We start from the raw sequence: 18,694 nt of genomic DNA, 5'->3' as shown, positions 1-18,694 counted from the left end.
TCCCTCAGTCAGCAAACAGCGTCCTGTCACTAACTGAATTCACAGCAGAGTGATCGGAAAATGGCGCCAGCGACTTTTAAACTGCATCATGACATCATTTCAGCAGCCAATCACAGCCTTGCCAGTAGTTTCATGCCCTCCATGCTAAACAGGATGTGCCCACACTTGGAATCATTCTCATTGGCTGAATTTCTGAATTTTGAATCTTGGAACTTCCGATTCCGGTATCCGATACGCGGCAAGTATCGGAATACCGGTATCGGAATTCCGATACCGCAAGTATCGGCCGATACCCGATACTTGCGGTATCGGAATGCTCAACACTACTGACGGAGCATTGGAGAGTCCAAAAGGCATTACCAAATACTCAAAATGGCCCTCAGGCGTATTAAATGCGGTTTTCCACTCATCACCCTGTTTTATCCGCACCAGATTATACGCACCACGAAGATCTATTTTAGTGAACCACCTAGCCCCCTTAATGCGAGCAAACAAATCAGTAAATAATGGCAATGGATACTGGTATTTGACTGTAATCTTATTCAGAAGGCGATAATCTATACAAGGCCTCAGGGAACCATCTTTTTTTGCCACGAAAAAAAAACCTGCTCCCAGAGGGGACGAAGATGGACGAATATGTCCCTTTTCCAAGGACTCCTTAATATAATTCCGCATAGCAGTATGCTCTGGCAGTGACAGATTAAATAAACGACCCTTAGGGAACTTACTGCCAGGAATCAATTCTATAGCACAGTCACACTCTCTATGGGGAGGGAGCGAATTGAGCTTAGGCTCCTCAAAAACATCCCTATAATCCGACAAAAACGCAGGGATCTCCGAAGGAGTAGATGAAGCTATAGAAATCGGAGGTGCATCATCATGAACCCCGTGACATCCCCAGCTTAGCACAGACATTGTTTTCCAGTCCAGGACAGGATTATGAGTTTGTAACCATGGCAGACCAAGCACTAGTACATCATGTAAATTATACAGTACAAGGAAGCGAATCACCTCCTGATGAACGGGAGTCATGCGCATGGTCACTTGTGTCCAATACTGCGGTTTATTCATAGCCAATGGTGTAGAATCAATTCCTTTCAGAGGAATAGGAACTTCCAGAGGCTCTAAACTAAAACCGCAGCGTTTAGCAAATGACCAATCCATAAGACTCAGGGCAGCGCCTGAATCCACATAGGCATCGACGGAAATGGAAGACAGTGAAAAAATCAGAGTCACAGACAAAATGAACTTAGGCTGCAGAGTATCAATGGCAAAAGATTTATCAACCCTTTTTGTGCGTTTAGAGCATGCTGATATAACATGAGCTGAATCACCACAATAAAAACACAAACCATTTTTCCGCCTATAATTTTGCCGTTCACTTCTGGACTGAATTCTATCACATTGCATAGTCTCAGGTGCCTGTTCAGAAGACACCGCCAACTGGTGCACGGGTTTGCGCTCCCGTGAACGCCGATCAATCTGAATGGCCATAGCCATAGACTCATTCAGACCTGTAGGCGCAGGGAACCCCACCATAATATCCTTAATGGCCTCAGAAAGACAATTTCTGAAGTTTGCAGCCAGGGCGCACTCATTCCACTGAGTAAGCACCGACCATTTCCGAAATTTCTGACAATATATTTCCGCTTCATCATGCCCCTGAGAGAGGGCCAATAAAGCCTTTTCAGCCTGAATCTCTAGGTTAGGTTCCTCATAGAGCAATCCCAATGCCAGAAAAAACGCATCCACACTGAGCAATGCAGGATCCCCTGGTGCCAATGCAAATGCCCAATTCTGAGGGTCGCCCCGTAGGAACGATATAACAATCTTGACCTGTTGAGCAGGGTCTCCAGAGGAGCGAGATTTCAAAGAGAGAAACAATTTACAATTGTTCCTGAAATTCAGGAAGGTAGATCTATCTCCAGAAAAAAACTCTGGAATAGGAATTCTAGGTTCAGACATGGGAGTGTGAACAACGAAATCCTGTATGTTTTGAACCTTTGCCGCGAGATTACTCAGGCTGGAAGCCAAACTCTGGACATCCATGATAAACAGCTAAGATCAGAGCCATTCAAGGGTTAAGAGGAGGTAAGAAGCAGCTAGACAGCAATTAAGGGCTAGGCAGCAAAACTCTGAAGGAAAAAAAAAAAAAAAAAATTTCCTTGAACACTTCTTTTCCTCCTGCTTCAGCCCAAACAATTAACACTTTGTGGGCCGGCTATACAGTCATGAATCCCCAATGGCTAGGGATAGCACAGGATAAGCAAAGTATAATAAATATCGGACGAGCTCTAGGGTGATGGAACCTGGGCTGACCGCTGCCCTACGCCTGACAAACGCAACTAGAGATAGCCAGGGAGCGTGCCTACGTTGGTTCTAGACGCCACGCACCAGCCTAAGAGCTAACTAGTACTGCAGAGAAAACAAAGACCTCACTTGCCTCCAGAGGAATTAACCCCAAAGATATAGTTGCCCCCCACATGTATTGACGGTGAAATGAGAGGAAGGCACATACATAGAGATGATGTATATAGCTTTAGCAAATAGAGGCCCGCTGAAAACTAGAAAGCAGAATGACACAAAAGGGGACTGAGCGGTCAGCAAAAAACCCTAATCAAAAAAAACCATCCTGAGATTACAAGAACCCATGTGCCAACTCATGGCACATGGGGAGAACCTCAGTCCACTAGAGCAACCAGCTAACAAAGAGACATTCTAAGCAAGCTGGACAAAAAAACAAACAACTGAAAATCAGCACTTAGCTTATCCTGAAAGATCTGGGAGCAGGTAGGCAGGAACCAAACAGAGCACATCTGAACACATTGATAGCCGGCAAGGGAAATGACAGAGAGGCCAGGTAAAATAGGAAACACCCAGCCTCTGATGGACAGATGGAAACCAAAGGCCGCAACCCACCAAAGTCACCCAGTACCAGCAGTAACCACCAGAGGGAGCCCGCAAACAGAATCCACAACACTTTACTATTGCCAGGACAAAGAACTCATGGTATCACTGATCTGTTTTTTCTCCACACAAACATTCTTCAAGATGTCCCAAACAGTCTGAAGGGGGCTTCATCAGAGAAAATATCTTTAAACCAGTCCTCATTAATCCAATCCATGTTCTCCCAGAAGTTTTTCATCCTTTAAGAACTTCTTTGCTCTCATGCTTGACACAAGGCCAGCCTCCAAAAGCATTTGCCTCACTGTGCATGTAGATGCAATATTACCTGCCTGTTCCATTTCTGAATAAACTCTACATTGGTATTAAACTGATCCCACAGATGATTTCTCTTTAGTAGATGGTCTTGACACTGGACTTTATTTGCTGTCTTGTAGCCATCTTCACAGCAATTTCACTGGTCTTTAAATTCATTATAATAAATGGTTGGCTTGTGGGCAACCTCACAAGCAGTGATGTCCTTGCTTATAAAGTACTTTTGATGCAAAGCAATTTTGACTGCATATGTTTTCCTAAAACAAACCATAGTTCACAGAAGACGACAACATTTTTTTTTAAAGAAACTAGTCTGCTCTTTTTTTATTTCAATCAGGATGGCGACTATACCACAATATAGTAAATGTTTTATTGTATAATCAGCATGACAGAGTCAGAATCAGCTTCCTCGTCTACATTTTTTCTAAGCTAAAGAAAAGATCACGAAAAGTAAGAAAGAGGAAGGCACCTCTGTTTAAAATTCTTCAGTTAATTTTTCAAAGGATTAAAAACTTCAGATGTTTAGCACAAAAAAAACTCTGACGCGTTTCTGGCACTAGTATGCCCTTAGTCATAGAGTACATGAGATAAAGAAAAGATCACTGGCCAAGATTTTGACCATGCACTGACTTTGGTTTAATCTCCTTAGATGGGGTGGTGCAAGTGCAGATTGATAGTTTAGCTTTCATAATATTATCATGAACGTCCTCTCTAAGGAGATGACAACAAGGAATGATGCACAATATCCTGGGCAGGGGTGGCAGGTCACTGAGACTGGAAGCAAAAAAAATAGCAAAAATAGCTATAGAGGCAGGAGAGATGTAACTGCAGTGCACTCCCCATTGCATTTGTGGCTCATGATCATAACATTTAGATTTCTCTAAAACTTGAAAATGAGATTCTACGAAGAAGGTAAAACTTGAATCATTAAAGGACCTTTATACACATGTCATTAGTAAAGATTCTAATATCCCGATGACAAGTTCCCTTTAGTGCATCACCCAATAGAACAACAGAAGTCAGGTGCCTAAACTGTGCAAATCTGAATGAACAGCCTTGTAGTGTCTCATTGGGAGCAAAGAAGGAGGAGTAGAGTTTTCAAACTGTCTCTAACTTTAGCCTGAAATCTTAGTTGGAGTTTCTATGTGTCTGGCACACAGCTGCAGTCAGTGAGGAATAGCAAGACAAGGAAAGGAGAGGCGTCTCCTCAGCGCCTTTCTTTCCACAAAATGCAGAATATTTGTAAATTGAACATGGCAAAAAGAACTTTGCTTACAGTTTTCCTAACTTTGATGCTCATCGGATACACTCAGGCTCAGCAGAGAGGTAAAGTTTCATGTAGTATATGTCCTTTTTGTGTGTGTTTCCTTGCTCAATACAATGGCTCTGTCTATAACTGCTGCTGTCCCAGATATCAAATGCAACATTTTTCTGTGACAGCTCAAAACAGCGGAGAACAAATATGCTCTGATTCCTTTAATCTTTTGGAGTGTAACTGCATGTATCTTTTTTATGTTACTTTAGATTTGAACTTAATAGTTAAGCGTTGCTCTTATGTTTACTACTTTTTCAGATGCTCGTAAAACCCATGTCTGTTTTTAACATTTCAACATTCTGTTTTTCTGTTAAGCATACACGTAATCATGATTTCTTAAGTTAAAAAAAAAAGTAGCCAACAGTAACTTATACTAGATTGAGTGTTCACATTTAACTTGATTGTAATCCATATTACATGTTTTAGCACTTTCCTATTTTGTTTTTTTAGCTTGAAATACTGGCCTAGGGTATATGAGAATGCACGTTCTTGTGACTTTATAAACCTCTGATAGAACGTTATATTACAGAGTCAGTGCAGAATGGTGATGAGCAATAGCAGTCATGTAAGAAAATTCTCTACATCATCAGGCCCACGTTCATAGGGAGAAGTATTGTAGAAGTGATGATGTCCTAGACATATTCAACTATGTATGGATATAGGAATTGTCCTTGAGAGTGACAGACATTTTGAAATATCAATTCTGATCTGATGCCATGCAGTTATTGAGCCTAGAAAATCTTTTCTCTTTTTGCATAGCACTAGTGTTTAAAGGCTTTAGGTCCGATCCTGGTGCCAGCAACTCCAGGTTGCCATAAATTCTGACACTATCCTTGCAGTTGTAATTAGTAGAGAATATCAAAACACATCATCCTGGTTTGGTGTCCGCTTTGGTACTTTTTTTTGCTCATCTGTAGTAAATTAGACATTGATTCCATTGGAGAGGATGAGCACAGCTGCTTAAATTTATTATAGGACTAAACGGTATGTCCCCTTTCATAAATTGCCAGCTGTTTTTTGTGTGAAAAAAAAAGCAAAAACATATTATTAACATTCTAGGGGTCCAGCATTATGCATTTTGGTTTGGTCCATTGGTTATACAAGCAGTGAGATCATGTCGACAGGACTGGAGCCAATATAGATGGCACGAGCTGCTGAGCTCGATGTGGTTGGTGCAGCCAAAAATGAGACTAGGGAAGCACCAGAGACACAATATGGGACCCAGGGAGGGGAAGTAAAGTGCAGTCTTCTTACTTTTTACAAAATTGAGTCAACAGGCAAATATTTTCCTAAAGAGAACTGCTTTAAAGGTGATTTTTTAGAGACTTAAGTATGATGGCTATACTCCTTTTAAGAGGCAAAGCATCATGTAACAGTTCCAGTGACTGCATCTTTGTGCAACTCATTCAATAAATAGGACTGAACTACGATACCAGGCACAGCTGCTACATAATGTATGCTAATTTAACTGGTAATCGATGAAGGAGACATCCTTTGGACCCTTCAGCTAGTTTTTGATGATGCCAAGAGTCAGCAAATTTCAAAATACCAGAAGCCCCTTTTAAAAGCATATTTGGGCCTAAAGAGTTCTGATAAATCTATTCCAGAAGTACAAAAACTTCCTAGGGAAGTTATCAAGCCTTTCTGATCACTACCTTGCATATATTACAAGGAATAGGAACATAGTAACATAGTTAGCAAGGCCAAAAAAAGACATTGGTCCATGCAGTACAGCCTATATTCCATCAGAATAAATCCCCAGATTTACGTCCTTCCAGATTCTCACTGCCCTAACAGTAAAGAATCTATGCATAACAATAGAGGGTGCAGAGGCTGCCATTGTATCAAAGCTCTAATGCCTCTACCCTATATAAGGAGACTAATTCATTAATGATGTACGATGACACTATAGATCTGCTATAACTGTACTATGCAAATATGATTTTTACATTCCACCTACATGCCCTGGCATCCAAACAAAAATGTGAAGAATGAAACTAATGCCTATACAGGTTATTTGTGTGTACAATAATTAATTCTGGTCTTTATATCAGCCTATATATTGAAATAAAAGATAAATGTTTGGAAACATATACGTATATTTCATGTTTTTGTACATTTCCATTAGAATTACTATCTAGCAGCAAGGGATCAGTGTGTCAAGGAAAGCATATGATGAAGAGAAGCTCAATCCCATTATCATCCACAATGAACTTGTGGCATCTTCTAATAGCTGTAATTGTTTACTACATTGTTTCAAAGTTGTGGGCTTATCTTGATCTTCATGGTTGCATAAAATATGACTTTTGGTCCAAATGAAAGGGTACTGACAAACTGTATTACAATAGATTTTGTAAACAGGGTGTTTTATAATCATTTAGATCATGGATTTCAAGAGGTGAAAATCATAATCTGAATACACTTTCTTGCAGAAAAAAAATAAATATTGATATAAAAAGAGTTTTCCAAAATGCATTGACTACTTAAAGGGAACCTGTCACCCCCAAAATCGAAGATGAGCTAAGCCCACCAGCATCAGGGGCTTATCTACAGCATTCTGTAATGCTGTAGATAAGCCCCCGATGTATCCTGAAAGATGAGAAAAAGAGGTTAGATTATACTCACCCAGGGGCGGTCCCACTGCAGACCGGTCCGATGGGTGTCGTGGTCTGGTCCAGCACCTCCCATCTTCATACGATGAAGTCCTGTTCTTGTCTTCATGCTGCGGCTCCAGCGCACCCGTACTTTGTCTACTTTGTTGAGGGCAGAGCAAAGTACTCCAGTGCTCAGGCATCAGGAAAGGTCAGAGAGGCCTGGTGCCTGCGCACTGCAGTACTTTGCTCTGCCCTCAACAGGGCAGACAAAGTACACCTGCGCCGGAGCGTGAAGACAAGAAGATGACGTCATCATAGGAAGATGGGAGGCCCCAGACCAGACCGCGACTCCCATCGGACCAGAACAGAACTGGGACCACCCCTGAGTGAGTATAATCTAACCTCTTTTTCTCATCTTTCAGGATACATCGGAGGCTTATCTACAGCATTACAAAATGCTGTAGATAATCCCCTGATGCTGGTGGGTTTAGCTCACCTTCTATTTTGTGGGTGACAGGTTCCCTTTAAGCAGAACATTCCCAGGTAGCATACGTAGAAATACATGTTCAGTTTCCATGTACTCTACATGGAAATATTGTAGCATCTGTATCTAGAGATCCTGTTGCTCAGCGTTACAATTGGCTGGGGTTTCATTTATCAAAATTAGATTTAAAGAATAGGTTAAATTTCAGTCTCAGCGGCTTCCCATATGCTTCTGAGCAAACATAGATAGAGATGGATACGTCCCACCTCTGGATCTTGAGGATAGAGAACTGTCTCGCTTTTCAATTAAATGAGAGGTGTGTAGGCATGCATGGCTCCATTAACTTCCAGTTTCAAAAATATCTAAATGTGCTTGCTCAGCTATTTTCAGAAATCCTTTAGAAGTGAACTTGGAGAACCTCATGTTCACAGCTAACTCTCCATTCGTGGCATGATAATAGGAGAACACTTTTAAGACATATAGGTGCTTCTCACAAAATTATAATATCATCAAAAAGTTAATTTATTTCAGTTCTTCAATACATAAAGTGAAACTCATATATAATTTAGAGTCATTACAAACAGAGTGATATATTTCAAGTTTTTCTTTCTGTTAGAATACTTTATAACAGCTTGAAAAATGATTTTAAAATTCGAAAGGTTGGCCTACTGAAATGCATGTTCAGCAACTGCACTCAATACTTGGTTGGACTCCTTTTGCATCAATTACTGCATCAATGTGGCATGGCATAGAGGTGATCAGCCTGTGGCACTGCTGAGGTGTTATGGAAGCCCAGGTTGCTTTGATAGCAGCCTTCAGCTCATCTGCATTGTTAGTGTCTCTCATTTTCCTCTTGAGAATACCCCAACTTTGCTGGAAAATGAAGCACAGTGGTACTGTTGCTTTTAAACCAAGCATTGGTAATTTTGGCAGTGTGGACAGGTGCCAAGTCCTGCTGGAGAATGAAATTTCCATCTCCAAAAAGCTTGTCTGCACAGGGAAGCATGAAGTTGCTCTAAAATTTCCTGGTAGACAGCTGCACTGACTTTGGGCTTTATAAAACATAGTCGACCTACACCAGCAGATGACATGGCCCCCCAAACCATCACTGATTGTGGAAACTTGACACTAGACTTCAAGCAGCTTGGATTGTGTGCCTCTCCACTCTTCCTCCAGACTCTCGCACCTTGATATCCAAATGAAATGCAAAATTTAATTTCATCTGAAAACAACACCTTGGACCACTGAGCAACAGTCCAGTTCTTTTTCTCCTTGGCCCAGGTAAGACGCTTTTGGCATTGTCTATTAGTCATGAGTGGCTTGACACAATGAATGACACACTTGTAGCCCATGTCCTGGATACATCTGTGTGTGGTGGCTCTTGAAGCAATGACTTCATCAGCAGTCCAGTCCTTGTGAATCTCCTCAAAAATTTTGAATGGCATTTTTTTAACAATCCTTTCAAGTCTGCGGTTATCCCGGTTGCTTGTGCACCTTTTTCTACTACACTTTTTCCTTCCATTCAACTTTCCATTAATATGCTTGGATACAGCACTCAGTGAACAGCCAGCTTCTTTAGCAAAGATCTTTTGTGGCTCACTCTCCTTGTGGAGTGTGTCAATGACTGCCTTCTGGACAGTTGTCAAGTCAGCAGTCTTCCCCATGATTGTGCAGCCTACTGAAACAGACTTAGGGACCTTTTTGAATGCTTAGAAAACCTTTGCAGGTGTTTTTTGTTAATTCATTTTCTGAGATAATGACTTTTTGGTTTTAATTGGGTGTAAGCCATAATCATCAACATTAACAGAAATAAATACTTGAAATAGATCACTCTGTTTGTAATGACTATAATATGAGTTTCACTTTTTGTATTGAAGAACTGATATAAATTAACTTTTCGATGATATTCTAATTTTGTGAGAAGCACCTGTAGGTGTGGTTGCCAAAGGTAAGATACCACAACTAGACTTTTATGGCGTAAAGTAATATTGAGCAATGTTTGAGACAGTATTACCCCTTTAAAAATTAAATTTTGTAGTGATTTATTTTTTTGGTAGGGGCGTTATTTTACACTTCATGTACAATATGATGGTGAATTGATATATATGAAGTAAAACCCTTTATGCGTTATAGTAAAGCTTTTAAGATGTATATTGAGTATCTTTAGTTAATTCAATTTGTAAACATTTTTTGAGTAATACTTTAACAGCATGTTCAATATTTTGCAAATACAGTAAGTAATCATGACTATGAGCTTGAAAAATGTCATGTAGCTGAGATAGTGTTGATGCCTAAAACAGTAGCGATCTCATTTTACCCATTGTAGTTTATTTATATACCCTTCATGTTTATTTTTTCCATCCTTGCATACTTACCCTTTTTCTATTCTAATTTGAGCCAATGAAAGTATCACACTAATCCTTTTTTCGAATGACATATATTTATACATGTATTTGTACTGAGAACTCATACTTTACAAACATGAATTAAAAATTACTAAGAAGAATACAAAGTACTACAAGGAAAGATAAAGCATTTCACCTCGATAGCAACCAATGTTCTGCTTATAGACCTCTGTAAGTCTGATTCACTGAAAGAAGCAAATACAAAGCACTATTATAATAGAAAAAGTTAAGTTTTACACCTATGAAGTATTGAAATATCGGAAAGTCAAATATTGAAAGACAGAAGGGTTGGATATGTCTGATATTTATGTTCTTAAGCAAAATAAGCAAAGATATCTATAAGTACAAAAGGGCTGAAATGAATAGCTGCCAGCCAAATAATCATTTAGTTGTCAAGTATCTAAAGTGAATTGCCAGTTTTAAGATGGCTTAAAGGTTTGTCTGGCTTGGCCTTGCTTATCATATAGCATATCATAAAAATATGACTCTGAAATGAGAGCCTACATTAGTATGGAGAGGTGGTTCTGCTGGCATCTAAATGTATGGTAATGTCTAGAAAGAATTTAGAATAAGTATGGTGGTTTATTCTTTAAACCCTTCACCCCCAAGGGTGGTTTGCACGTTAATGACCGGGCCAATTTTTACAATTCTGACCACTGTCCCTTTATGAGGTTATAACTCTGGAATGCTTCAACGGATCTTGGCGATTCTGACATTGTTTTCTCAAGACATATTGTATTTCATGATAGCGGTAAAATTTCTTCGATATAACTTGCATTTATTTGTGAAAAAAACGAATATTTGGCGAAAATTTTGAAAATTTCGCAATTTTCCAACTTTGAATTTTTATGCCCTTAAATCACAGACATATGTCATGCAAAATACTTAATAAGTAACATTTCCCACATGTCTACTTTACATCCGCACAATTTTGGAACCAAAATTTTTTTTTGTGACGGAGTTATAAGGGTTAAAAGTTGACCAGCAATTTCTCATTTTTACAACACCATTTTTTTTAGGGACCACATCTCATTTGAAGTCATTTTGAGGGGTCTATATGATAGAAAATACCCAAGTGTGACACCATTCTAAAAACTGCACCCCTCAAGGTACTCAAAACCACTTTCAAGAAGTTTATTAACCCTTCAGGTGTTTCACAGGAATTTTTGGAATGTTTAAATAAAAATAAACATTTAACTTTTTTTCACACAAAATTTATTTCAGCTCCAATTTGTTTTATTTTACCAAGGGTAACAGGAGAAAATAGACCCCAAAATGTGTTGTACAATTTGTTCAGAGTACGCTGATACCCCATATGTGGGGGTAAACCACTGTTTGGGCGCATGGCAGAGCTCGGAAGGAAAGGAGCGCCATTTGACTTTTCAATGCAAAATTGATTGGAATTGAGATGGGACGCCATGTTGTGTTTGGAGAGCCCCTGATGTGCCTAAACATTGAAACCCCCCACAAGTGACACCATTTTGGAAAGTAGACCCCTTAAGGAACTTATCTAGATGTGTGTTGAGCACTTTGACCCAACAAGTGCTTCACAGAAGTTTATAATGCAGAGCCATAAAAATAAAAAATCATATTTTTTCACAAAAATGATCTTTTCGCCCCCATTTTTTTATTTCCCCAAGGGTAAGAGAAGAAATTAGACCACAAAAGTTGTTGTGCAATTTGTCCTGAGTACACTGATACCCCAAATGTGGGGGTAAACCACTGTTTGGGCGCATAGCAGAGCTCGGAAGGGAAGGAGCGCTATTTTACTTTTCAATGCAAAATTGACTGGAATTAAGATGGGATGCCATGTTGCGTTTGGAGAGCCCCTGATGTGACTAAACATTAAAAACCCCCACAGGTGACACCATTTTGGAAAGTAGACCCCCTAAGGAACTTATCTAGATGTGTTTTGATAGCTTTGAACCCCGAAGTGTTTCACTACAGTTTATAACGCAGAGCCGTGAAAATAAAAATTCTTTTTTTTTTTCACAAAAATGATTTTTAGCCCCCAGTTTTGTATTTTCTCAAGGGTATCAGGATAAATTGGACCCCAAACATTGTTGACCAATTTGTCCTGAGTACGCTGATACCCCATATGTGGGGGGGAACCACTGATTGGGCGCATGACAGAGCTCGGAAGGGAAGGAGCGCCATTTGGAATGCAGACTTAAATGGATTGGTCTGCAGGCGTCACGTTGCATTTGCAGAGCCCCTGATGTACCCAAACAGTACAAACCCCCCACAAGTAACCCCATATCGGAAACTAGACCCCCCAAGGAATTTATCTAGATGTGTTGTGAGAACTTTGAACCCCCAAGTGTTTCACTACAGTTTACAACGCAGAGCCGTGAAAATAAAAAATCTTTTTTTTCCCACAATACTTATTTTTTGGCCCCCAGTTTTGTATTTTCCCAAGGGTAGCAGGATAAATTGGACCCCAAAAGATGATGTCCAATTTGTCCTGAGTACGCTGATACCCCATATGTTGGGGTAAACCCCTGTTTGGGCACACGGGAGAGCTCTGAAGGGAAGGAGCACTGTTTTCCTTTTTCAACGCAGAATTGGCTGGAATTCAGATCGGATGCCATGTCCCGTTTGGAGAGCCCCTGATGTGCCTAAACAGTGGAAACCCCCCAATTATAACTGCAACCCTAATCCAAACACACCCCTTACCCTAATCCCAATAGTAACCCTAACCACTCCTCTAACCCAGACACACCCAACCCTATTCCCAACCGTAAATGTAATCCAAACCCTAACCCTATCTTTAGCCCCAACCCTAACTGTAGCCCCAACCCTAGCCCCAACCTTAGCCCTAACCCTAGCAATAACCCTAGCCCTATCACTAGCCCTAACACTAGCCGTAACACTAGTCCTAACCCTAGCCCTAACCCTAGCCCTAACCCTCGCCCCAACCCTAGCCATAACCCTAGCCCTAACCCTAACCCTAGCCCCAACCCTAGCCCTAACCCTAGCCCTAACCCTAACCCTAGCCCCAACCCTAGCCCTAACCCTAGCCCTAACCCTAGCCCCAACCCTAGCCCTAACCCTAACCCTAGCCCTAACCCTTGCCCTAACTCTAACCCTAGCCCTAACTCTAGTCCTAACTCTAGTCCTAACTCTAGTCCTAACTCTAGCCCTAACCCTAACCCTAACCCTAATGGGAAAATGGAAATAAATACATTTTTTAATTTTTTTATTTTTCCCTAACTAAGGGGGTGATGAAGGGGGGTTTGATTTACTTTTATAGCGGGTTATTTAGCGGATTTTTATGATTGGCAGCTGTCACACACTGAAAGACGCTTTTCATTGCAAAAAATATTTTTTGCGTTACCACATTTTGAGAGCTGTAAGTTTTCCATATTTGAGTCCACAGAGTCATGTGAGATCTTGTTTTTTGCGGGACGAGTTGACGTTTTTATTGGTAACATTTTCGGACACGTGACATTTTTTGATCGCTTTTTATTCCGATTTTTGTGAGGCAGAGTGATCAAAAACCAGCTATTCATGAATTTCTTTTGGGGGAGGCGTTTATACCGTTCCGCCTTTGGTAAAATTGATAAAGCAGTTTTATTCGTCGGGTCAGTACGATTACAGCGATATCTCATTTATATCATTTTTTTTATGTTTTGGCGCTTTTATACGATAAAAACTATTTTATAGAAAAAATAATTATTTTGGTATCGCTTTATTCTCAGGACTATAACTTTTTTATTTTTTTGCTGATGATGCTGTATGGTGGCTCGTTTTTTGCGGAACAAGGTGACGTTTTCAGTGGTACCATGGTTATTTATATCAGTCTTTTTGATCGCATGTTATTCCACTTTTTGTTCGGCAGTATGATAATAAAGCGTTGTTTTTTGCCTCGTTTTTTTTTTTTCTTACGGTGTTTACTGAAGGGGTTAACTAGTGGGGCAGTTTTATAGGTTGGGTCGTTACGGACGCGGCGATACTAAATATGTGAACTTTTATTGTTTTTTTTATTTTATTTAGCTAAAGAAATGTATTTATGGGAATAATATATATTTTTTTTCTTTATTTAGGATATTTTATTTATTTTTTTTACACACATGTGGGGAATTTTTTTTAACTTTTTTACTTTGTCCCAGGGGGGACATCACAGATCATTGATCTGGCAGTGTGCACAGCACTCTGCCAGATCTGCGATCTGCTGTGCAGGGCTGCAGGCTTACCAAGTGTCTGCTCTGAGCAGGCACTCGGTAAGCCACCTCTCTCCCTGCAGGACCCGGATGCCGCGGCCATCTTGGATCCGGGACCTGTGGCGAGGAGGGAGGTAGGAGACCCTCGGAGCAATGCGATCACATCGCGTTGCTCCGGGGGTCTCAGGGAAGCCTGCAGGGAGCCCCCTCCCTGCGCGATGCTTCCCTATACCGCCGGTACACCGCGATCATGTTTGATCACAGTGTGCCGGGGGTTAATTTGCCGGGGGCGGTCCGTGACCGCTCTTGGCACATAGTGCCGGATGTCAGCTGCGATATGCAGCTGACACCCGGCCGCGATCGGCCGCGCTCCCCCCGTGAGCACGGCCGATCGCGTATGACGTACTATCCCGTCGGTGGTCATACGGGCCCACCCCACCTCGACGGGATAGTACGTCAGATGTCAGAAAGGGGTTAAAACACGTAGAGTACAACTGACTACTTCATCATGAGAACCACAAGTTCCAATCTCCTAATTAAGAGTTCATTTGTACTTTGAAATGTCTCATCAGGAGCATGCCCAGGCGTTGTAAAGTAGGGAGGTCATACAGTCACGTGGAGGCCACACACAATACTGAGCATCTTTTCCTTGTCTTGAGGCATTTCCACTGAAGTTGGATCAGCCTGTAATTTGATTTTCCACTTTGATTTTGAGTATCATTCCAAATCCAGACCTCCATGGGTTTTTTGTTCTGAACACACTCCACTATGCAATGAATAAAAATTTGCAACTGGAATATTTCATTCAGAGATATCTAGGATGTGGTATTTTAGTGTTCCCTTTATTTTTTTGAGCAATATATATATATATATATATATATATATATATATATATATATATATATATATATATAAATATATATACATATATATATACCGTATATCTATATATATATATATATATATATATATATATATATATATATATATATATATATATTCATATATATATATACACTGCTCAAAAAAATAGAGGGAACACTAAAATCCCGCATCCTAGATATCACTAAATGAAATATTCCATTTGTAAATCTTTATTCATTACATAGTGGAATGTGTTGAGAACAATAAAACCTTAAAATTATCAACGTAAATCACAACTAATATCCACGGAGGTCTGTAGTTGGAATGCTGCTCAAAATCAAGGTGGAAAATGAAGTTACAGGCTCATCCAACTTCAGTGGAAATGCCTCAAGACAAGGAAATGATCCTCAGTAGTGTTTGTGATCTCCACGTGCCTGTTTGACCTCCCTACAATGCCTGGGCATGCTCCTGAGGAGGCGGCGGATGGTGTCCTGAGGGATCTCCTCCCAGACCGGGACTAAAGCATACGCCATCTCCTGGACAGTCTGTGGTGCAACATGACATTGGTGGATGGTGCAAGACATAATGTCCCAGATGTGTTCAATTGGATTCAGGTCTGGGGAACGCGTAGTCCAGTCCATAGTTTCAATGCCTTCATCTTGCAGGAACTGCTGACACACTCCAGCCACATGAGGTCTGGCATTGTCCTGCATTAGGAGGAACCCAGGGCCAACCGCACCAGTATATGGTCTCACAAGTGGTCTGATGATCTCATCTCGGTACCTAATGGCAGTCAGGCTACCTCTGGCGAGCACATGGAGGGCTGTGCGGCCCTCCAAAAAAATGCCACCCCACACCATTACTGACCCACTGCCAAACCGGTCATGCCGAAGGATGTTGCAGGCAGCAGTTTGCCCTCCACAGCATCTCCAGACCCTGTCATGTCTGTCACATGTGCTCAGTGTGAACCTGCTTTCATCTGTGAAGAGCACAGGGCGCCAGTGGCGAATTTGCCAATCCTGGTGTTCTGTGGCAAATACCAAGTGTCCTGCATGGCGTTGGGCTGTGAGCACAACCCCCATCTGTGGATGTCGGGCACTCAAACCATCCTAATGGAGTCGGTTTCTAACCATTTCTGCAGACACATGCTCATTTGTGGCCTGCTGGAAGTCATTTTGCAGGGCTCTGGCAGTGCCCCTCCTGTTCCTCCTTGCACAAAGGCTGAGGTAGTGGTCCTGCTGGTGAGTTGTTGCCCTCATACGGCCTCTTCCATGTCTCCTGATGTGCTGGGCTGTCTCCTGGTAGCGCCTCCAGCCTCTGGACAGTACGCTGACAGACAAAGCAAACCTTCTTGCAACAGCTTACATTGATGTGCCATCCTGCACTATCTGAGTCACTTGTGCGGGTTGTAGAGTCCGTCTCATGCTGCCATGAGTGTGAAAGCACAAGCAACATTCAAAAGTGACCAGAACATCAGCCAGAAAGCATTGGTACTGACATGTGGTCTGTGGTCCCAACCTGCAGAACCACTACTTTATTGAGTGTGTCTTGATAATTGCCAATAATTTCCATCTGTTGTCTATTCCATTTGCACAACAGCATGTGAAATTGATTGTCAAACAGTGTTGCTTCTTAAGTGGACAGTTTGATTTCACAGAAGTTTGATTTACTTGGAGTTATATTCTGTTGTTTAAGTGTTCCCTTTATTTTTTAAGCATTTAAAGACTCATTTAAAGATTTTTCTGTATTTTCAGGACAATGAAAATTGTACATTCACACTGAAGGCATCAAAACTATGAATTAACACATGTGGAATTATATACTTAAGTGTGAAACAACTGAAAATATGTCTTATATTCTAGGTTCTTCAAAGTAGCCACCTTTTGCTTTGATGACTGCTTTGCACACTCTTGGCATTCTCTTGATGAGATTCAAGAAGTAGACACCGGAAATAGTTTTCACTTCACAGGTGTGCCCTGTCAGGTTTAATAAGTGGGATTTCTTGCCTTATAAATGGGATTGGGACCATCAGTTGTGTTGTGCAGAAGTCTGGTGGATACACAGCTGATAGTCCTACTGAATAGACTGTTAGAATTTGTATTATGGCAAGAAAAAAGCAGCTAAGTAAAGAAAAAAGAGTGGCCATCATTACTTTAAGAAATGAAGGTCAGTCAGTCCGAAAAATTGGGAAAACTTTGAAAGTGTCCCTAAGTGCAGCTGCAAAAACCATCAAGCGCTACAAAGAAACTGGCTCACATGAGGACCACCCCAGGAAAGGAAGACCAAGAGTCACCTCTGCTTCTGAGGATAAATTTATCCTAGTCACCAGCCTCAGAAATCGCAGGTTAACAGCAGCTCAGATTAGAGAGCAGGTCAATGCCACACAGAGTTCTAGCAGCAGACACATCTCTACAACAACTGTTAAGAGGAGACTTTGTGCAGCAGGCCTTCATGGTAAAATAGCTGCTAGGACACCACTGCTAAGGACAGGCAACAAGCAGAAGAGACTTGTTTGGGCTAAAGAACACAAAGAATGGACATTAGACCAGTGGAAATCTGTGCTTTTTTGGTCTGATGAGTTCAAATTTGAGATCTTTGGTTTCAACCACCGTGTCTTTGTGCGATGCAGAAAAGGTGAATGGATGGACTCTACATGCCTGGCTCCCACCATGAAGCATGGAGGAGGAGGTGTGATTGTGCGGGGTGACACTTGAAGGCATACTGAACCATGGATGCCACAGCATCTTGCAGCGGCATTCTATTCCATCCAGTTTAGTTGGACCATCATTTATATTTCAACAGGACAATGACCCCAAACGCACCTCCAGGCTGTGTAAGGGTTATTTGACCAAGAAGGAGAGTGATGGGTTGCTACTCCAGATGACCTGGCCTTCACAGTCACCAGACCTAAACCCAATCAAGATGGTTTGGGGTGAGCTGGACCGCAGAGTTAAGGCAAAAGGGCCAACAAGTGCTAAGCATCTCTGGGAACTCCTTCAAGATTGTTGGAAGACTATTTCCGGTGACTACCTCTTGAAGCTCATAAAGAGAATGCCAAGAGTGTGCAAAGCAGTCATCAAAGCAAAAGGTGGCTACTTTGAAGAATCTAGAATATGAGACATATTTTCAGTTGTTTCACACTTTTTTGTGAAGTATGTAATTCCACTTGAAAATACAGAAAAATCTTTAAATGAGAAGGTGTGTCCAAACATTTGGTCTGTACTGTATATTTATATATATATATATATATATATATATATATATATATATATATATATATATATATATATTTATTTATTTTTTGCCTAAAATACAAAGTAAATGTCACCTTTAAATTTAGGCCTGTTACAGATTTAAACTATGAGTGGTAGAAAAATTGCAGAAGACGTACATGTGTTTGTTGAACAAAAACAGGAAAATAATACCCCGCACTGCTGTTATGTGGTTAGACCCTATTATCCAAATAACCCTTTGTTAAGGAGAGAACCGATGGAATTCCTTTATGTTTAAAACGGGGTGCAGCTTTTGTAGTAAAACATCACAGTCCAAGAAAAGAGGCCAAAAAAAGTGCACTTACCCGTGTTCAGTGGTCACAATTTTTATTCGGACATTTTTCAAAATATGCAGGGAGGGATGTGAAAAAAGCGGAC

General features: G+C 40.9%; 1 protein-coding gene across 3 annotated transcripts in view; it reads left to right on the top strand.

Moving 5' to 3' along the window:
* Positions 1–4,391: 4,391 nt before the first annotated feature.
* LAMA2 (laminin subunit alpha 2) overlaps positions 4,392–18,694 on the top strand; it is a 1,287,603-nt gene continuing 1,273,300 nt past the window's right edge. For all 3 annotated transcript variants that reach the window (XM_077289387.1, XM_077289386.1, XM_077289385.1), the window contains exon 1: positions 4,392–4,545. In XM_077289387.1, the coding sequence (XP_077145502.1) occupies positions 4,449–4,545 (97 nt within the window). In that variant the 5' untranslated portion in view covers positions 4,392–4,448. The remainder of the gene's footprint in view (positions 4,546–18,694) is intronic.

The sequence above is a fragment of the Ranitomeya variabilis genome, chromosome 2, assembly GCF_051348905.1.
Source record: "Ranitomeya variabilis isolate aRanVar5 chromosome 2, aRanVar5.hap1, whole genome shotgun sequence".
Taxonomy (NCBI): Eukaryota; Metazoa; Chordata; class Amphibia; order Anura; family Dendrobatidae; genus Ranitomeya; species Ranitomeya variabilis.
The sequence above is the reverse complement of the archived record's forward strand: the minus strand, read 5'-3'. Positions and strand labels throughout refer to the sequence as shown.